This window comes from Pezoporus occidentalis, unplaced genomic scaffold (assembly GCF_034315485.1).
Source record: "Pezoporus occidentalis ecotype Australia unplaced genomic scaffold, CSIRO_AGI_Poc_V1 ctg279, whole genome shotgun sequence".
NCBI lineage: Eukaryota > Metazoa > Chordata > Aves > Psittaciformes > Psittacidae > Pezoporus > Pezoporus occidentalis.
The window spans coordinates 470,326-492,408 of NW_026914708.1; the positions used below are offsets into that span (position 1 = coordinate 470,326).

At 41.2% G+C, this 22,083-nt stretch overlaps 1 protein-coding gene across 7 annotated transcripts in view; it reads right to left on the minus strand.

Annotated features, from left to right (window-relative positions):
* The window catches only part of GOLGB1 (golgin B1), a 45,602-nt gene that overhangs the window by 13,768 nt on the left and 9,751 nt on the right, over nucleotides 1-22,083 (minus strand). For 4 of the 7 annotated variants that reach the window (XM_062625219.1, XM_062625218.1, XM_062625222.1 and 1 more), the window contains 10 exons: nucleotides 21,844-21,966; nucleotides 21,301-21,414; nucleotides 19,255-19,666; nucleotides 18,493-18,584; nucleotides 18,110-18,209; nucleotides 12,495-12,568; nucleotides 9,728-9,812; nucleotides 8,916-8,983; nucleotides 3,080-8,100; nucleotides 113-2,060 (listed from right to left, as the gene is read on the minus strand). In XM_062625219.1, the coding sequence (XP_062481203.1) occupies nucleotides 113-2,060; nucleotides 3,080-8,100; nucleotides 8,916-8,983; nucleotides 9,728-9,812; nucleotides 12,495-12,568; nucleotides 18,110-18,209; nucleotides 18,493-18,584; nucleotides 19,255-19,666; nucleotides 21,301-21,414; nucleotides 21,844-21,966 (8,037 nt within the window). Of the gene's footprint in view, nucleotides 1-112; nucleotides 2,061-3,079; nucleotides 8,101-8,915; nucleotides 8,984-9,727; nucleotides 9,813-12,494; nucleotides 12,569-18,109; nucleotides 18,210-18,492; nucleotides 18,585-19,254; nucleotides 19,667-21,300; nucleotides 21,415-21,843; nucleotides 21,980-22,083 lie in introns of all 7 variants that reach the window. The other 3 variants (XM_062625221.1, XM_062625220.1, XM_062625223.1) reach the window with 3 other exon arrangements.

The window sequence follows — 22,083 nt, forward strand, 5'->3', positions numbered from 1 at the left end:
CTGTGTTTCACACTGCAAATATGCAATCTAAGTGTGCTAAATTTTAAGATCCAAAGATCCAAATCTCCTATGGGTCTTTAAGTAAGAGCAAGAAGTGAGAACAAGGACTTACTACTCTGTCTCTGTCATTCTGCAAGGAGGACAGTGCCTTCTTAAGACTCTGCACTTCTGAAAGAGTGGTGGAAGTGCTCCCTTCTGCTTTTTGCTTTGCTTCTTCAATCTTACGTGTTTTCAATTCATTCAGCAGATGGTCTCGCTCATTTTGCAGGCTTGCCATAGCCTTGGAGAAAGATCTGACTTGGTTGGAAGAGCTTTCCAGTTCTGAAGACAAATGGAGGAGCTCATCATCTTTCATGCTGAGCTTCTGATTAAGTTTCTCAATCTCAGCCAAAAGACCTCTTTCATCAGTGGCTTTCTGCAGTTCTGCCAGCTCAGACCTTGCTGTATCTCGGTCCCTGGCAGTGAAATGCTGCTCCTCTTGTAGCTCAACCACCTCTTTCTGAAGATTTTGCACTAGAATCTTTTGCTCCTCTAAATCTGCAGAGTATTTCTGTTTCAAAATATGAAGCTCTTCATTGGCCTGGTCCCGGCTATCCTGAAGAGAGCTCATGGACTTCCCAAAAGACTGAATTTGAGCTCTGAGATCTTTGTTTTCATCTGTGACCGCAAGAAGTTTCTGTTCCATTTCCATCAAATCCCGTGCCAACTCTGCTACTCTCTCTTCTGCTGTTTCTGTTTCATTCCTCATTATCCCTGCATCATGATGCAGGTGCTTCAATTCCTTCCAAAGCCTGTCCTCAGCCTCTCCCACTTTCTTGGCTGCATCCCTTTGAACAGATACTAGTTCTGCCTCAAGTTCTGTTATCCTTTTATGAGAGAGGGAAAGCTTATGACTCAGCTCCTCTGCCTCTTCTGCTCGGACCTTCAGTTGTGCTTGATACTCCATGATAGCACTACCCTCACGTAATGCTGTCACCTCATTCTGCGCCTGAGACAGAGAAGATGTAAGGGTTTCAATCTCTTGCAACATACTGACTTTATCCTCTCTTAAAGTTTCCATGCACTTCCTGAGATCATCCTGAGTATGTTCAGACTCTTTCAGCTGTATCTCTATGACTGCCTTCTCCTTTTCCAGAGTCTGGCTCCGCTGAAGCTGTGTTTTGAGAAGTTGTTTCTGTTGGGAGTCCTTTATTGAAATCACTTGGTTCAGGTCTTCTCTATACCTCACCAATTCTGCATTCAGCTTGGCATTCTCAGAGTTTAGGTCATCCATCCGGCTATGAAAACTTCTGATTTCTTCCTTAAGCTTATTGTTTTCAGCAGCCGCCTCTTGAATTAGCTGGTCTTTTTCCAAGATTATAGTAAGATGACGTTCCTCAAGTTGCTTGTAGTCTCTCAGAATGCGGTCTCTGTCATCTTGTAAAGATAACATGGACTTAGTGAAAGAGTCCAGTTGTGCCTTCTGCTGCTTACTTTCTTCTCTGCTTATTTTCATCTTTTCAGTGAGAGAGTCAAGTTTGTCAAGAAATTTGTTCTTCTCATTCTCCAGGGTTTTTTTATCTTCTTCCTCCTTACTTAGTCTATTCTCCAACTCATTAATTTCTTCAGAATGTAGCTGCTGTAATTCAGAGAGAGCAGCCATAACTGCTTCCTCCTTGGCAGACAGCAAGCTAATGATCTTTTGATCTTTGGCACTAATTTCTTCATGTAGCTTATTGGTTAGATCCTTGGAAGCTTGCAGATCACCCTCAAGCTGTTCACAGGTGAATTTGAAATTCTGGATACTGGTCTCTTGTTGCTTGACCATGCTCCCCAGCTCTTCTCTGACTGATTCACATTTGGTGAAGGAATTCTGTAAGTCAGCAAGCTGATCTCTTAGGCTACTGATTTCTGACTCCAGTTTTTGCTGTTCATTTTGAGACTTGCTGTACAGTTTTTGAGACCCTTCAAGCCGAGTCAAAAGCTCCTTTTTTTCCTCCTCTAACATTTCACATGTTTTTTGATGATGCTGAATCTCCTTCCTGGATTCAGACTCCCAGTCTTTCTTGTTCCATTCCAGCCTACAAACAAAGATGAGAAAGTTGCAAATCAATAAAATACCTCAGTATCCAAAACCACGGTAAATTTTCATTGATTATACTGATTTAGAAAAGCCACAAAACTAGTTCTACTTTAAGCAAGCAAGCTGGCAACATCTAGGTGATTCGTTTTCCCCCAGCTTGAAACTCAAGGCATCCTTCCCAGTTATGACTGCAGTAACGTCTGAAAGGGGTAATGCTAGGGGAATATGTTTTAGAAGTGGTCCAGTGAGATAAATCTTAATGTCAATATTGGAGAAACGGAGGAGGTTAAGCACTGAATGTTACCACCTCCTTCTCATTAAAATTATTTTCTGTCATCCATTGCAGCTAACAAATAAACAAATTTCAATGAAATCACTGTTGTCATATGCTTGATGTTCATTTCATGGTCCAGCATGCAAACATATAGTATTTTGATCACAAACTTTATAGAACAATTTTACTCATGTAAGAACAGTTAAGGTTTTGAGTTTTTGAAATTCCCAGATGCACATTTTCCCGTCAAAATCTACTTTGGGATTAAACTGTAATTATGTATCCCAATCCTCTCTTGACCTGCCAAGTTTAACCTCTGACTGCAACAACTACACAAAAGAATCTATTTCCAATTTGAGATTAATAAAGGCTCCAGATGGTATTTGGATGGCTGCTGCTTGTCATAGAGAACAGATTTAACATAGGTATTCCCTTTATCCTTGTGCAGACAACAAATACATAGTAACTCCCTACGACATAACTCCAAACCTCTTTTCCATCCAAACATAAGTGATCCAGGAGATAAGCTTTATGTTTATGGCTTTAGCAGGAAAATTAAATGTGCTCACCATCTTAGGCATTCATTAGTTTTGCCAATCATGTATCACTTTTAGCATATTTACACACTCCAGATTCTTTCTGGTATACTGCAAAAGGCAAGGCTATTCCCACCCCACCTGTGGTTGCTGCCTTGTCAAAAGGAAATACAAGAATACTAGCTGAGTAATTATCACTTTCTTTACCTGGATATATGAGTCTGAAGTTCTTCCACATGTAAGGTCATCTGCTTCATTTGGTCCTTTAGAGCAACACAGATTTCCTCTTTTGAACGTATTTCTTCCTCCTTCTTTTGAATTGTTTCAGTGAATTTCTTCTCCCATGTTTTTGATTCATCTATTACTCTATCCCTGTCATCCTGAAGGGAAGACATGCTCCTGGTGAAGGCTGCAAGCTGGGCTAGTGCTTTGTTTAGGTTGCCTTCCAGCTGCTTGGCTTCTTGATCCTTTGTCTTCAAGGAGTTTTGAAGATCACCAACAGTCATTTCCAGGTAGCTTTTCTCCCTCTGCAAAGCTGCCAGCTTTTCTTCCATGCTTTTAACTTCCTTTGAGTGGTTGTCTTTTTCCTGCTCCAGTCTTCTCTCAAAGTCTTCATCTTTTTTCTTCATTTGATTTTTAATATTCTCCTTGTTTGTCTGCAACTCTTCTTTCACTTTGGCACTCTCTGCTAGAACCCTTGCTGCCTCACTCTGGGTGTCATCCAGTACTACTCTGCAGACAGCAAGTTCTGCCTGGGCTTTCTTGGTGTCTTCAACTGCTTTAGCTAAAGTCTCTTTGGCTGCTTCTATCTCTTTCTGAGACTCACTCTGCAGAAATTCCAGAGCTTTAACAGTTCTTTCTAAGCTACTGTTCTTTTCTTGGCTTTTAATACAGTCCTTCTGCAGCTGCTTAATCTCCTGCTGTTTCTGTTTCAGCAGTTCCTGAAGGTCCCTTACATACGTGCTGCTGTCTCCCCTCCAACTGCATTTTAGCTTTTCTACAAATTCCTTTTGCTTTTCTGAACTTGCTTTACTGTTCTCCTTTGCCATCTGACATTTCTCCTCCTCCAGTTCATGCATCATTCTCTGCAAACCCTGAAGCTCATGATGCAGTTGCTCATTTTTGATCTGCAAGTCTTTTGCATCCTGCTGATAGTTTCCAATACTCCCATTAAGTTCTGCCAGCTGATTCATGAGCCTTTCTTCCAAATCATCCTTCTCAGCCTCTAGTGTGTCCTTCAATTCTGTCATCTTGATGAGGTCCTCTTTGGTTTTTTGGACTGTTTGTTCCATCTTTGCAACTGTGTCCTGAAGAGAATTCAATTCATGGACTTTCTCTTCCATCTGGGTCTCTAAAGCCCTTTTCTCACCTGCTAAAGTCTCAGCACACATGTGGATGTCATCCAGCTGTTGTTCTGAAGCCTTCCTATTATCTTCTAGTTCTGTGATTCGCTTTGTGAGCTCAGCTATCTGCTGTATGTAGGTACCAAGATCTTCACGAGGACTACTACCTCCAAATGCATTTTGTTCCAGCTCTGCAGTAGAAGACTCTGGTCTAAAACTTACATCCACTTGATTTTCAGTCCTCTCTATTGGTGGTGCTGTGACAACTGCCTCATTTGTTTCTTCCTCTATTGTCTTCTGAGAAACATACTTGTCTACCAGTTCTCTGCTTTCCTTCAGCTTAGATTCTGCTAACTCCAAGTGACGCTTTAAGTCTGTGATCTCTTGATTAAGAGACTTCTTTTCAGCCATTACTGTCTCAAGCTGAGTAGAAAGAGACTGGTGATCCCTCCTAGAACTCTCCATATCTTCTTTCAGGTTAGAATTTGTAATGACATCTACAGTCATGTGTGGCTCTCCATCTGTAAAATGCATCTCTGCTCTAAGCTTCTCATTCTCCTCCTCTAGTTCCAGGATCTTTTGCTGCTTTGATTTTGCAAATTTCCTCATTTTCTCCTTCATTCCATCAATTTCCTGTCCAGCTTCCTGTAGCTGCTTATCTGTTTCTTCTTTTTTTGCTTCAACACTTTTCAACTTAATGAAAATTTCCTGTTTTTCCTGCCTAACAGTTTCCAAAACACGCTGAATCCGCTCAGCCTCATTACTCACATTCTCATAGGACTGCAGGAGAGTTTCATATTCTTTCTGCAGCTCCCTGTATTTCTCATGCCACTCAGAATTCTCAGCAGCTTGAAAGCATTTCAAGGATCCCATTTCCTTCTCCAGCTGCTCCTTCTCTAAAACAACTTTATCCAGAGTAAATGTCAGGTTTTTACAGCATCCATCAAGATTCTGATTTTCTGTAAGTACTTTTTCAACTTCTGCAATAAGTTTTTCTCGCTGTTCAGTGAGGCCAGCTAATTTTTCTGTCAAAGTATCTCTTTCTTTAACATGGCCACATATTTGGCTTTCCATATTTGTCAACTTGACACAAAGATTTTCAATAGTAGTTTTTGCATTAGCCAGCTCCTCTTTCAGAGATCTGCTCTCCTTTAGTGCCTCTTTTCTAGAGATAAGCGCAGCTTGCAACTTTCTCTGCATTTGATTCTTCTGTTTAGCTGCTTCTGCACCGGCATCTTGCTTCTCCTGAATTTCAAGTAACTCTCTTTGCAGTCGCTTGCTTTGTTCCTCATGTACCTGAGCTTGAGTTTCCAATTGACTACATAGTCTCTTGACTGAATCCTCTTTTTCCAGCAACTGTGTCTGCACATGACTGAGAGCCTCACTTTTCTCCCTTAACTGCAAGTTAAGAAATTCAATTTCTTCATCCTTTTGGTGTGTAAGTGCTTTCAGGTCTTCCAGACTGCCCTCTCTAGAAATGTTTGCTCGACTCTCCTCCAGTTCTGCCTGAAGATTTGCTGCTTTAGCCTCAGCTTGGTCAGAGGTTCTCTTCAGCCTTTCTATCTCCAGAAACAACTGTGCTGTCTGTTCTTGCAAATGAAAGACTAATTCTGATTTGCAAGCAAGTTCACTTTGCACATGGCTAAGATTATATTCCAATTCCTCCTTCTTCACCCACAATTTTTCAAGTTTTTCCTCTTCCCCAGAAACACCTGCAACTTGTACAAGCTTGTTATTTGTTGTATTTTCTGCTTCTGTGCATGAAGACTCCAACACTCCTGGATTTAAAACGATATTCTCTCTTGATCCTTTCTGTTCTTGGAGCTGTCTGAGCTGAGCTTGGATGCTTTCCTTCTCTCTGCTTTGCTTATCAAATTGTTCTTGTAGGATGTTGTAATCGTCTTTCTGCTGTTTCAGCTGTTCCCTGTGATGCCTGTCTTTTTCTTGAGCTTTTTTTATAGTGTCTTTGCGAGATGCCAGAGCTTCCTGAAGTTTTTTTTGAAGTTGTTCTTTTTCTTGTTCAAGAGCTGAAATTCTCTCTCTCAGAGCAGACTTCTGGTTTTCTTCAAGATTTATAAATTCTGAAGTATGTTTTTCATTTTCTTCATTGTCTTTTGGGCTTTTATTGGTTTCAACAACTCTGTCAGCAATTGTCTGACTCCCCATGATTCCATCTTTAACTGGAACAATATCTGTCCTACCTTGCAACCTTTGCCTCATCTCCTCAATCATTGCCTGTAACTGTGCTTCAGTTGTTTCTTTATCTTGCAGGTCCTTCCGGATGCTCTGCAGCTCAGATTCCTTTTCAGAAAGCAGCTGAATTAGATACTCTTCACTGGGCTGGCTTTCAAGATTCACTTCTCTGCTTATCATGCTTGTTGAACTTTCTTCCCCTTCAGCTGCTTGAGCCACTGAGGGTTCTGATTCATGTTCTCTTTGCAACTGTAGTAATTCATTCTCCAGTTTGCTAACCTTCTTCAGAAGCTCCTTCCGGTTAGCAAGTGCTGCTTGCAGCTTCCGCTTTACTTGCTCATTTTCTTTTTTCAGAAGTTCAACTTTATTTACTAACAACTCAGTGTCTTTACACGCTGCCTCTGTCTCATACTGGTGCTCAGCTACCCCACAAATCAGATACGTATCTTTTGCTTCTATGTTTTGGTCTTTTTCTTCCTGATGCTTTAGTAATAGACTTGTTTGCTCTTTCAGACTCTTCAGCTCATTTGCTAGAGAAAATTTCTCTTCATTCAGCAGAACCATTTTCTCAGACATGCTAACACTGATCTCCGTCATCTGTTGGTCCTTCTCCAGCAAGGTTTTTTGCAGGTTCTCTATAGACCTGGTATGTTCAGCAACAAGCTGTTTCAGGCTTGATGCTTCTTCCCCCTTTGAGGCTAAGTTTTGGTAAAGTTCTTTTACCTCAGCTGTACTCTTCCTCAAAAGCTGTTCTAGATCAAGTACTTCGCATTCCTTCCTCTCAATCTGGCTTCTCAGATCTTTTAGTTGCATGTCCTGGTCAGAAAGCTGAAGCTGTGCTTCATCCAGGTCATTTTGCAAAGCTTCAATTTTTATCTCCTTAGATTTGAATTCATTTCTAAGGCTCTGGATTTGTTCTCTGAGAAGACTGCTTTGACTGTCTGACAGCCTCTGCTTTTCTGAAAGAGCTAGATTGTCCTCAAGTTTCCTCACTTGCTCTTTTAGTTCTGCTATGGTAGAAAGTTCCTTCATCTGACACAGGAGCTGATCTCGTTCTTCAGTCAAAACACAAAATGCACTGTCAGACTCCTCTATTTTTTTTCTGTATTCCTCAGCCAACTGGTTTAGCCTGTTTATTTCTGTATCTTTTTCTCCTCGATCTTTCTTATAGGATTCTTCTGATTTCTGCAGAATTATTTGCAGTTCACTAATCTGTCTTTGCAACCTGAACAGTTCTTCAGACTGAGAGATGCCAGGCTCTGGATCTGCTGTAGAATCCTGCATTGCCTCATTCTCCTCTCTGCAGGGGACAGTACTCCCCTGGGGCACTTCTTGAAGACCAATTGTGTTTTCCTGAAGCACACCAATTTCTATTTCTCTCAGTAATGAGCAACTGCCAAACTCATTTTGTGTATGTGAAGCCTTCTGTTCTTCCCTCTCAAGAAACTGTGTCTGGGAATTACCTTCTGGCTGGTCAGCTGCTTTTCCTGTTTGGTTACCTGTATAAGTTAGATCATTCGGGCCCTTGAGCTGCCTTTTCAGAAAATTTATTTCTTCTTGGGCTTCTTTCAGTTCCAGCAGCAAAACTGACAGTTCTTTCTGTTTCTCTGCAGCAAGATATTCTAGAATTTCAGGTGGACAACTTCCCTCAGTAAACTGCTCACTTCCGGTGGGAAAGGTATCTGTTCTTGCCTAAAAGAAAGTAATAGGTTTCAATTTTCCTTTGAATCCTGTGAAAAAGTCACTTCTGGAAGTATCTGCATTCCCATTTAGTTTAGGAATACCGTTTCCTGAGCTGGCTATTGAAATGAATTGTAGCCTCACTAATAACAGGAGGACTTGTCAGGTTATTTCTGTTCATTTCAGTTCTGAAGTTGCAACATGAAAGATTGTGGGTTTAGAATTAGACCATAACTATAACTTCCTATGCCATTATTTCCCATTCTCTCTTGATTACAAGACAGTATGATTCTGAAGTGTTTCAATTCTGCTGCAATTCTCAAAAGCCCTCCAGTGTACTTATCCAGCCACATTTTCCTGGCATCCTATCCATAGTCTCTGAATGAGGAGGTTTTGCTCCCCATTCTATCTGTCAATTTAAAACAGCAAAGAAAGGGTGTAGAAGCCCATATTCCCACCTGTGTCCATCTCAAAGTGAGAGCACTAGACAAAGCATCTGTATCAAAGTGCTTGGCTTTTTCCAAATAATTAAGGTTTCCTCCCACCCTCAAAAACAGATAACAAAAGAAAAGCAGTCACAAATCCTTCCCAGAAAGAATGAATCAGCAGCCCACCAATAAGTCAACTTCTTGTGTTATAAAGGCTCATGAGTCCGTTCCTCAGTCTGTAGAGCAGAAACACTTTACAAGGAACCGCTAAAAGAGAGCCCTCTCTTACAACCTGCTGCAGTGTCAGGATGTTAATAAAACAGCTCTCTGGGGCTTTTAAACTAAACACAGATGCATACAATACCAAGAGGAAAAAAAAGTTACAGACCAAATTTTTACCTCAGGGAGCATTGAAGTGTCAATAAAAGGCTTTTGCACTTCAGAATTCACCAGTACTCCTGACACACCTAGTGATAAAAGAAACACCACCAGCATAACATGTTGCATGTAAAGTCAGTATGTAAATGGACACAATAGATGACACTGGAGCTTCTCTAGTTTCCAAGGTGAGAAAGATAAAAAAAAAAAAAACAACAACAAAAAAAAAAAAAACACCAACAAAAGAGTTTGAACCTGCATTGCACCAGTCAATCCCAATAGCTCTACATACGCAATGCATGTGCTGCATACTGGCATCACCTAAATCCGCACTATATCTAACCTCTGCAGAAGAATGAAGAGGTAAACAGACAAGTGAACCAGGTAGCAGACTGGTTTGGTTTGTTGGGGTTTTGTGTTTTGTTTTTTTTGTTGGTGGTGGTTGGTTGGTTGGTGTTTTTTTAATTTGGGTTAGTGGGGTGGTGGTAATTCCAGACATAAAAAGACATTTGCTGGCTTGCAGAGAGGAACCCACTTCATCTTATCTTAATTCTCTTCAGTGTCTTATACATCAACTTTTGCATCTACAAACACACTCTCCTTCAAACCCTTCTTTCCTTCCCATCTCAGGAACCACTTCTTTCTTCTTCTGATATATCCTATCCATCCCACATTACCATATTCTCTTCTACCCCATGTGCATCTTTTCTAAGTCCTAGAAATCTTTAGATTCTGACTTCAAAGATTCTGTTTCCAAATCACCTTAGATTTGTCCCTGAAACTTCTCAGATTTCCACAATTTTCTTGTCACATGCCTTATTCTGTGTCCTCACCTGCAGAAGAGCAGTCTATGTAAGAGGCTGGAGCTTCCAGAGTCTGCAGGTCTTGACATTTCACCTCAGGTCCAACTTTTTTGTTCTGTTCGTTGAAGAAAAAATACTTAGTTTTGATCTCTGCATTAGAAGACAGGTATCTTAGCTGCTCTGCCAAGTTTTAAGTAAAAACTATCAGTCCCAACTTTAGATGTAACTCTGATGCCTAAGAAAGATATTTTTAAAAACTGGTAAATTGGTTTTGATGTTAAGCAAAAGACTAACACCTGTCTCAGCAGGTTATGATATTCCTTCGCACCTTTACTGCTTCAAAGAGTCTCATTACAGATCCATAACCTTTCACCGAAACACCCAAGCAGAGAAAGTGAGAAGTCATGTGGTTACCACTACGCTCCCTGTGCCTCACTACTCCAGCAGATAAAGAATGTGGAGTCTTCCCAGGAAAGTTACACGAGGCTCCACCACACAGATAACAAATCACCCCACAACAATCTATTAACTGCTGTATGTCTCCCGCTTCTCTGTCAGACAGGACAGAACCTGACTGTTGAACAAGACAGAACACGCTGGAAAAATGGGGAGATTTTGCTATTTCACACACACAAACTCTTTTTACCCACACAAAGATGCTGAATAAACTGCTCAGGAAATTGGTTAGTTTGCTGTTGACATCCATACAGGAACTGAGACTTCATCTACTAATTTCTTCATTCTGAAAAGTCCACTTACAAGTTAAAGAGCACCTAAACTGAATAGCAGTATTTCTGGCCAGCTCCCAGCACACATAGGCTTTCACCACAACAAAAAATTGACACTTGGTACTGCTTCTGTGGGAAAGGGTCTGCATTAGAATACAAAGAGACTGTAAGTCAGAACTAAGTAAAATGTCCCTAAGAAAAGCTACTCACTCCCACTCCAAAAAAAGCAACTAAAAAAAAACCCTACCCAGCCCAACAATAGAAAGACTGAAAACAAAATGAAGTGTTCAGAATTGACTTTTGCTGTAAATACCTAGAATGTAAGTACAGGGCACTAACAGGTCCCAAGGAAATCATCGCTAGCCCAAACTTCTAGAGCACTTTGCCTTTGCAAGCGCCAAGCACTGAAATGGAACACATTATATGCATCAGAATAACTTGTGCACATCACCCAAACCCCTGAACTGCGTTTGGATCCACACATATCTTGGCCTAAAGTTATGGGTAAGATGCACAAACGCACAATATAGATGTGCAAGTGTAAATTCTTACGTGCAAGCTATTTAGCCAGACTCTTTTTAGAATTAAGCCATTGAAATGGACAATTCTAGGGTTGAATTCATTGACCCTTTGAGCCAGGAGGGAGCAGAGACAGGACACCTGGCCCAGACGAGCCAAAGGGATATTCCATATTCCACGTCATGCTTGGATAGAAACTGGGGGCAACTACCCAGAAGAGAGAGACTGCTGTTTGGATTGGGCTGGGTATTGGTCTGCGGGTGCTGAGCAATTGTATTGGGCATCACTGCTGGTTATTCTTCGTTTTTCCTTACCCCTTTTAGTTTCCCCTTGTTATTTCCCTTATCATTAATAGTAGTAGTAGTATTATATTGTACTTTAGTTATTAAACTGCTCTTATCTCCACCCACGGGTTTTACATTTTTTTGATTCCCTTCCCCATTCCACCCAGGGAAAGGGGTGAGTGAGCAGCTGTGTGGTGCTCAGTTACTGGCTGGGTCTCAACCAAGACACCCATCTTCAACACCCACCTTGGTCTAAGTGAATCATATGCTAAAGAACCCATTATCTCCACTGTCTACAAAGAAGACTAGAAAATAGACATATCTGCCCCATATCAAGCTCGTATCTGCCCTCGAAAAGACCGTATGTGTGTATGTGTGTGTGTGAGTGTACCCACTGATCTACCAGCATACACCTCAACTACAGGCAGCTGGAATGTAAGGGTCTGAAGTCAAGCAGAATGACCTGACTCAAAATGCCTTCTCCAGTTCCAACACGAGTCCCAAATTTCAACTTTTGCCCTAATACTTCACAGTAACATATATACTATTAACTCTTTATTGGAGAGGAATATATGAGATAAAACACAGTATTTTCTTCCCCCTGCTGGCAGGCTGAAACAGAGCAGAGCAGCCTGGAAAGAGCCCAAGCCTTGCTCTAACCTAAAAATTCTACAAGTTCTTAGTACAGACATACAGAGGCAGTCATCTCCATCACCATGCTAACTGAGTATAAAGCAAAGCAGCAGGTATGTAACCCTGCACTGTTCTCACCAACAGACTGACTGCAATTGTACCTGCAGCTGTTCACAGTACAAGAGTACTACCAGAGTCTACTTGTCTCCCATTTAACAAAGAGAACTCAGCTTCCTCCACTCAGTCTGCCAGATCCCCATCAGGGCAGTGGGAATGGATAAGGTTGGCTGGCACCCTGGAATGGCAGCCGAACATTTGGAATTGTATTTCCTGAGATCTACCTCAGTTTAGCCTATGGTTTTGCTGAAGAACTGACTCATAAGAGGCAGAAAATAGCATGAATATGGATTGGGTGGATGAAGGACACAGGAATTCCACACAGCCGGCAAAGGGAAATCCAATCTGATAAGACAGTACAAGCAGTATTTGGAAGCTATTTCCATCTTTCATCATTAATCCAGTTAATAATAACCTTTCAAAGAGGATTGTTAAAAAAGGCCATAACAGCTTATCTGTTTAAGGCCAGTCCTTGACCTATTTTTATTTTAGCTTATTTAGCAGCTTAATAATTACCTGCTTTGCATTTTCAGCAACCATCACAGCTCCCTGCTGAGGCTCCTGGAGTACAAGTTGCAAGTTTGGTATTTCTGAAATATTCAAACACAAACAATTTCTTTGAAAGTTAAAAACCTGATTTAAAGAGTAAGAGGATATTCTTTCAGGAGCTTTCAAGAATAAGGCACACAGCTGTTAGTAACACTAGTAGTGAAGATATATAAATTATATAAACTCATATCTAGTTGAAGATGTCCCTGCTCATTGGAGAGGGGAAGGACTAGATGACCTCTGAAGGCCCCCTCCAACCCAACCCACTCCATGATTCTATAGTTTGTCATCGGATAATTTGTTTTGTGTTGGGTCTTTTTTTTTTTAATGTGAACCACCAAAAGAAGATGCTGGTGTAAGCATGTTTTAGAAAATAATAATTAACGGACAGCTGACAGAGTTATAGAGTTTCAAGTTTAAGAAACACTTTTATAAAGGAGAGAAAAGAAAGAACTAGCGTAGCAAAATGTTTTAAATTTTATTTGGCTAAAAGTTAAATGAGAAATTGTTAAAATTAGAGAAGAATAAGACACTCAAGGGCTATGGCCCAAGTCAAGATTGGTGCAAGAACTCAGCTGCTGTTTGACTCAGAAAATTTTTACACTTACATTTCTGTAAACTGGCATATACAGTAACATAGATTTGTTTTAGGTATGCCATGGTATGTGATAAAATGACTGGCTGCCTTCGATCTCTGTTCTGTTAGGGATAAAAATTTTATACTTTCCAATTCTGAGCATCCAAAGGACATATGTCCTGGTTTAAGCTGTAACAGAGCTCATTTTCTTCAGAAACTTCAGAATTAACTTCCAGAGTTAATTCTTCTTCAGCAGGTGCTGAGCAATTGTACCATGCATCACTGTGCTTTGTTAGTTTCTGGTTTGTTTGGGGGTTCGGTTTTGGGTTGTTTATTTTTTTAGTTTTATATTTCTTTTTTTGTTATTTCCCTTTTTACCATTTTCAGTAGTAGCATTACATTGTACTTTACATAAATAATTAAACTGTTCTTATCTCAACCCATGGATTTACCCTTTTTCCAGTTCTCCTCCCTGTCCCACTGGCTGTGTTGTGAACAAGCAGTTGTGTGGGACTTATTTGGCAGCTGGGGTTAAACCATGACAACACAGCATTAACATATGGCACAATGTTTTAATTTGTACCTCTTTCAACCCTTTTCTATATATAATCAGCCATACAAAATGGTATTTGCCAAGTTAAAAGTATGCATTTTGAGAAGGCTCAGATGAATTGGCTTTACGAATTCTAGTATCTGGAAAGCAGTCTGTCTGTTTGCAGTGAAACTGACTTTCCTTTATCAAGTAATACCATACTTGTAGTCTTTTAACAACTTTTTCTTCCTAAAGTGAACTAGGAAAAGCCCTATATCTAATGTTAAATTATCTATACAATGACTCTGAAAAGCAATCTTGAGCACGCAATCCAGATGTCTGCTATCTCTGAAACTGCCTGAATTTCCTGGCTTTTCCTGAAGATAACAGAATCAGAATCATTTACGTTGCAAAAGATCCTTAAGATCATCGAGTCCAACTGTTAACCTAACTCTTGTCTATTTTCTTAGTGTAGAGGTGAAACTGCTTCAAGAAAAGGTTAAGGAATCCAGGTGGCCAGTAAAGACAGCAAGAGGGATACTAGTAAAATGGGCTGCTAAGCCCATGAAAATAAAAAGACTGTACAAATACTTAAAAAATGTTTATATGTTAGAAAATGATAGTTAAGTAGTTTGGAAGCATTTGCTGAATCACAGAATGGTTTGGAAGGGACCTTCAAAGGTCATCTAGTCCAAACCCCTGCAACAAGCAGGAACATCTTCAATTAGATCAGGTTGGCCAGAACTACATCCAGCCTGGCCTGGAATGTCTCCAGAGATGGTGCATCCACCACCTCTCTGGGCAACCTGAAGTCTGCTTGAAAATCATAAGAAATTGCAAAATATAAGGTAACTATATGTAAACCCTTACTTCATTCTACTCAAGTTAGGACTGGAGTACTGTTGGCATTTTTAGGCATCCCACTTGAAATAAGACTGACAAATTAGAAAATCATCAGGAGATGAACATGAATAATAAAATATTTAGAACCTACAGAGTAGGCTTTAAAGATTATGAGTTTTTACATGTTTCCATTTAATCTTTTGGTGTGTTTTTTTTTTTTTTTGTAAAGAAATTACATCACCCAGTATTAAAATTGAAAAATAAGTCAGTAACCAAATGTTCAAGACACCCACTGGAAACAGAATTACAACAAAAAACAGCTTGTTTTGAAGTAAACATGTAGGCACACATGCATAGGAAAAGACCTTTTAAGTGATGTGACAGTGAAGTTCTAGAAGTCACTGCATGGTTCAGGTGGAATTCCTTTCCACAAAGGAAGGACTTGCTTTTTAAGAAAGTTTATGGAATCCTTCCAGGTGCATTTTGGATATACTTAACTCAGGACATGATAACAGGAGGACTTCTGTAAGCACTTCTGTAAGGCCTTTGACAGGATTCTGCAGAGATACAGGTTCAATGGATGGACCGTTGGATGGATAAGGAAATGGCTGGATGGTTGTGTGCAAAGAGTTGTAGTCAATGGCTCCATGTGCAAGTGGAAACCAGTAATAAGTGGTGTCCCTCAAGGGTCCATACTGGGACCAATACTATTTACTATAACACTGTACCTTGAAGTCAAAAACTGTGGGAATTCATCTTTTTATACTACAATTCTGACAGAGTGGTAATATTACTGCTACCAGTCTACATGACTAGACACTCAAAACAAAGTCTTTTTTTTTGTTTTAATGTGGCACATGTATGGGCCCTTTACTGTTTCAGCAAAATGTACCAAAAATACCCTCACCAGGAGCACAACCTGCAGATTGTCAGCATTCTGTATCAGGGAGGAGCTGCTACTTCAGTTTTATCTTGCTTTGTACAATCTAAGAAGGTGCTAGTGTGTAGTGTCTTGGAAAGAAAAAATTTTCCTACCACCCTTAGGCATAACTGACATTCAAATAAACCAAAATATTCACTGAACTTAGTATGCCTATCAAAATAAAGACAACCTTGGCACCCTTTTATGGAAAATCTTACATAATATTACCTCCTTGCCTTCATCCTAGTTTTTTCATGTCTTCTCCCTGTTCTTTGCAATATCACCATAAATCATACACGCAGGAACATGAAACACATGAACCACACAGGTAACAAGTTGTACCCACTCATGGCCAAAACACCAACCATCGCTTCATATCACAGGACACCACCATGCAGGCAAGCCAATGATGCACAGTCCAGATGGTTTACTTATTTGTCAGTCTGTTCACTGCCTGAGATTCAAGTAGTTCCTCTTCCCATTAAAATTAAATTCTATTTTAATCACTGGAAAGAATCATAAAGGGATTTTTTTAAGATCTTGGCAAGAAAAGCATAATGAAACAGTAACCATGGTCATGTTACAAGCTCAGGAGTGCGGCATTCTAACTAGAAGGAAGTGTAGCAGGAGGGCCAGGAGATCTCCTTGGATGGATAAGGAGCTGCTGAGGAAGCTTAGAGGGAAAAAAGAGGCTTATAAAAGGTGGAAGCAAGGACAGGCGGCCTGGGAATAATACAGGGATGTTGTCTGGGAAGCTATGGGCCCAGGTGAGGAAAGCTAAGGCCCAGTTAGAATTAAACTTGGCTAGGGATGTTAAGAATAACAGGAAGGGATCCTATAGGTACACTGCAAATAAAAGACAGACTAGGGGCAACGTGGGCCCCCTCAGGAAGCTATCAGGAGAACTGGCTACCCGGGATTTGGAGAAGGCTGAGGTTCTGAATGACTTCTTTGCCTCGGTCTTCACTGGCAAATGCTATGACCACACCACACAAGTCTTGGAAGGCAGACGCAGGGACTGTGAGAATGAAGACCTTGTGCCCACTGTAGGGGAGGGACTGGTTCGAGACCATCTTAAGAACCTGAACGTGCACAAGTCCATGGGACCTGATGAAATCCATCTGCGGGTCCTGAAGGAGCTGGCGAATGAAGTTGCTAAGCCACGGTCAATCATATTTGAGAAATCATGGCAGTCAGGTGAAGTTCCCATGACTGGAAAAAAGGAAATATAACCCCATTTTCAAGAAGGGGAAAACGGATGACCTGGGGAATTACAGACCAGTCAGTCTCACCTCTGTGCCTGGCAAAATCTTGGAGCAGATTCTCCTGGCAGGCATACTAAGGCACATGAAAATCAACAAGGTGCTTGGTGACAGCCAGCACGGCTTCACTAGGGGGAAATCCTGCCTGACCAATTTGGTGGCCTTCTCTGATGGGGCTACAGAACTGATGGAGAGGGGTAGAGCAGTTGATGTCATCTACCTGGAATTGTGCAAAGCATTTGACACTGTCCCACATGACATCCTTGTCTCTAAATTGGAGAGACATCAATTTGATGGATGGACCACTCGGTGGATAAAGAACTGGCTGGATGGCCGCACACAAAGAGTTGTGGTCAATGGCTCAATGTCTGGCTGGAGACCAGTAACGAATGGTGTCCCTCAGGGATCGGTGTTGGGACCAGTCTTGTTCAACATCTTTGTCGCTGACATGGACAGTGGGATTGAATGCACCCTCAGCAAGTTTGCCGATGACACCAAGCTGTGTGGTTCTGTTGATACCCTGGAGGGAAGGAATGCCATCCAGAGGGACCTTGACACGCTTGTGAGGTGGGCTGATGCCAACCTCATGAAGTTTAACCATGCCAAGTGCAAGGTCCTACAGCTGGGTCGGAGCAATCCCAGGCACAGCTACAGGCTGGGCAGAGAAGAGATTCAGAGCAGCCCAAGGAGAAGGACTTGGGGGTGCTGGTCGATGAGAAAATGAACATGAGCCGGCTTCAGTGTGCGCTTGCAGCCCAGAAAACCAACTGTATCCTGGGCTGCATCAAAAGGAGCGTGACCAGCGGGTCAAAGGAGGTGATCCTGCCCCTCTACTCTGCTCTTGTGAGACCTCACCTGAAGTACTGTGTGCAGTTCTGGTGTCCTCAACATAAAAAGGACATGGAACTGTTGGAACAAGTCCAGAGGAGGCCACGAGGATGATCAGGGGACTGGAGCACCTCCTGTATGAAGACAGGCTGAGAAAGTTGGGGCTGTTCAGCCTGGAGAAGAGAAGGCTGCATGGAGACCTCATGGCAGTGTTCCGATATCTGAAGGGGGCCTATAAGGATGCTGGGGAGGGACTCTTCATCAGGGACTATAGTGACAGGACAAGGGGTAACGGGTTAAAACATAAACAGGGGAAGTTTAGATTGGATAGAAGGAAGAAATTCTTTACTGTGAGGGTGGTGATGCACTGGAATGGGTTTCCCAGGGAGGTTGTGAATGCTCCATCCCTGCCGGTGTTTAAGGCCAGGTTGGACGAAGCCTTGGGTGAGATGGTTTAGTGTGAGGTGTCCCTGCCCATGGCAGGGGCGTTGGAACTAGATGATCTTAAGGTCCTTTCCAACCCTAACTATTCTATGATTCTATGTTTATTAGCTAAAAATAGGCAAGAATAATTCTTAAATTCTTTAAGAATATTAAAACAGGTAAGGATAATCATACCACCTTCAGTCTCCTGCATTTCCAAGTTTTTCGTGGGTCGAAGTGAAGTCTCTTTCTGATCCTCCTGATCTATTATTTTTTCCTGTGAAGTTGTTTCATCCTATTTAAATACAGGATGGAGGGGAGACAGATACATTTCAATACAGTTTATACATGCACTTTAATCTTCCAGTGAACCAAATCCATTAGAAATTTTTAAATTACTCAGACTGACTCCTATTTCTTCCCAGGCTTCCATAGTTATAAATTGTCTGCACAGCAGCTAAGAGAACCCATAAAAGCCTTTCTCAAGAATATGTCAAAAAAGAACTTCAAACATTTAATTCCACTTCAGTTCTCCAGCATATGGGAAATTTCAGGAGACTGATATGAAAAGATCATACCTGTTTCTCCAATTCATGGACCTGCATTACTGACTGGGATTTCAGCTCATTCTGACAGCAGACAAATTCTTCAGATTTCTGTACAAGTTCTTCTAATGGAGAGGAAAAAGTGGAATTAGGGTGCAGTCTTGCCTTTTTTTGCTGAAACATCCAATTTACATGCATGCACAAGAGTATATGAGAACACTTATCTCTCGGTCACTGCTTCAGTTTTGGGCCATAACAGGGCTGGGAAAAAAAAACCTTTCAAATAGTAGCTTGAGGCAAGATCAGTGTTACTAGTTCTAATACGAGCTTAGAGAGAAAATGTTTTCCTTGGTTGTTTTACTTATAATTTCAGTAGAAATTCAGACTCTAATGAAAGTGGCATATCTAAAAATAACTTACGTAAGCTGACAGAAACAAATCCAACAAGTTATTAAAAATTAATTAAGAAACTTCAATCTGTTTCAAGAAATCTACAAGCCTCGAAAGATCATAGGCTGGGACAGTACACAAGAAAAGCATCAGATATGCTGCCCTGCTCTTACACTCCTCCTCTTGCAACTGGCTTTGTTCACCGCCAAAGACAGAAACGTGGGATCACAATAAAGAGATCTTTAGTTTGATACAATATAAGCCCTCCTATGTTCCTCTGCAATTAGGAACTGTTATACCAAGACTTTCTTATGAGTTACTATAAATACAAATGCAAATAGAAGGCAGCTCAATGATCCTTAAGCTCATGAGAACGTGCTTCACTGAACCACTGTGCTTGCTTACCCTGTAGTTTCTGTATTGTAGCACTGTTGTTGGCAGACAGCATCAACAGCCGGTCAACATCCTCTTTCAGCTGATCATTTTCAGCTACAAGGGCAGCATGGCTAGATTGCAGCTCTTGCTTAGCCACCTTAAGACCACTGATCTGCAGGTTTTTCTCTTCCACCTCCAGCCTTTGTTCCTTCTTCAGGTCTTTACACTTGGCCTCTAATTCAGCTTGTGCTCTTCTTGCTTCTTCCAGCTGCACCAAGAGACATTGCACCTCCTCCTGCAAGCAACGGGAGGACAGCTTCCTCTCAGCTAGTTCTAGCTCCATCTTCTCTCTGAGATCCTGAGACCGTTGTCTCTCCGCATCTAGGCCATCCCTCAGGGAACTTAGATCCACTTCCATCTTCTGGCACTGACCTACAAGTGTCTGTAAAAGGATACGGAAATTAACTCTCAACTAATTCAACACCTTGCCAAGGCAAAATACCCAAATTATATTTTAAGCTTGACATTAAATCCTTTTCAAATACCTACATAGCAAAAAGGAGGAAATAAATATAGCAGAAATCTCAATTTGTTTGAATGAAACTCCCCTACTATTTGCAAATTGGAAGAAAGCAATGCTGGGAGAAAAAAGAACTCTGAATTTTGGTATAGAAAAGTCTTAATTTAGAGGAGAGGAATGTAAAGGAAAGAAACAACAGAACGGTGACCATGAGTTCTCTTTTAGAGGAAAGAAAGCTTCCCGAAAAGGGAAGGATGGCAACAGAGAGGAGACTCAACAATTACAGTACAATTAAACAAAACAAAACAAAACCAGAACAAAAATGTGCGTGTGAAATGGGTTTAAAAAATGCTGAAACAGGCAACTGGAGGTAACAGAGTGCTTCATAGTGCTCTGTGCTTCAAGATCCCAGAAAGTGGTTGACATTGATCGGAGATTTAAGAACCACAGAACAGAAAGAGACCATACATTTGCCAGAACTCCTTTCATCATACTTCCTCCTCCTGGAGCGGTGGAGGGTCAGAACAGCAGCATAGCTGGTTTCAGGAGGAGGCTGATGAGGAAGAAGCTCTCTTTAGCTATGGATAGGAAGAGAAGCTTCAGCCACATGGCCTCAAGATCTTCCAAGGTCTCTGTCTGACCTTATAATGTACATGAGGGGAGTTAAACACACAGAGGGGGAGTCAGGGAACCCCAGCATCCATGCCATTAAGGCATCTATGCCACCACTCCACAGAACACCCTGGTGAGCAATGTAATCAGTAGCAAGTAGAAATCAGCTCACTGAGGTTCTTCACCTATTCCTGGTGGTAAGAGGTCCCACCAGTAATCCTGGCTGTGACACACAGTAAAAAAAAATAAAAATAGAGTAGTGTGTGTGTAAAAGTTATCAAAGCAAGGTTCAGCACTAGACTGGCTAGAGATGGTGCAACCTTTTAATATGAGACCAATACAGTATTTTTCTAGAGGGATGGAGAATTATTTTTAGAAGTTCCGATATTATTAAAAAAAATAATTAAAATGCACTCATCCTATACCTGCAAATGAGCCTTTGAAGAGACTGCATACTAAACCCAGTCTCAAGAGGCACATGTATATATAACCATATCTGCACAACTTGACCTCATTCTCCTCACACTCCAAAATGATTAAATGAGAGTCAACACCTCTCCAAAAGCTATGTCATCTTATCAGCAAGTTCTCAGCGAGACATATCAAAGAATATCTGTCTATGCTCTGATCTAGCCAGGACAGTGCAGTCCAGAAACAGCAGCATGGAGTATGGATAGATTTTGTCTCTGTTCACCTGCCCAGAATATGGGTCACTAGAGGTGGCTGCTGTAGCATCCCTATTCCTATTGTTTGCCTGCACCTACTACAACCTATGCATAGAAACCTGCAGCTCTAAAACATGACTGAGGGAGCCCCCAGCTGAGTTCACGATGGAAAACTGGTGCCAGAAACAACTTAATCTGGTAACTTCTGAGCTACTGACAAATGACACATCCACCACTTACACATGAGAGTAAGGCAATAAGCAAAACATGAAAAGGTACCTGGTTTTGTTGTTTAGCAGTACTTAGTTCCTGTTGCAACAATTCTACCACCTGAGTTCGCCCCAGAAGAACTGCTTCCTGCTCTTCTAGCTTTCTCTGAAGTGTACGCAGGTTCTGTGAGAAAGACAGTGCTATACCAGTATCTGGGAGGCTAACATAAGAAGGCAGGATTTCCTGGTTTCATCCATACATCTAGTTTTCGTAACAGTTACTTTAATAGCCTGGATAACTTAACTTTTGTTAATACTTATTCTGGAACCCCTGTGCAGTGGGAAGAGCTCACCATTGCTTCACAAAGAGGGAACTAGAGCACAATGATATAATACTTCTTTTAAACTGTTCTTTCTTTTTAACTGACAGCAAATGAGTGCTTTGAAGCTAGGACTCTGAAAATCCAAACCTGCATTCCCCCAAAACCCAAACAATCAAATCATATCTCTTCTCACCCCGAGTTACTTTGATGAGAATTGCTCTCTTGGGGTGTCATCAGACTATCAAAATTTCTTTTCCTTTCTCATCCCATAACAAGATTATCAAATATACCTGCTGCATTTCTACTTCCAGATCTGACTGGGCCACTATCTTGAGCAATTCAGCTTGGTGCTGGTGAGTCTGCTCCTCCAGGAGAGCTTCCTTCTCTTGAATCACTTCCTGCAAGGAGCTCAGCTGAAAACATAAGCTACAAAGTAAACAAAACAAACAAAAAACCCAACAAACCAAACCCAAGAAGGTGATGACCTTGACAGACACACAGGCTTGCTTTCAACATGCACCAGCATATTA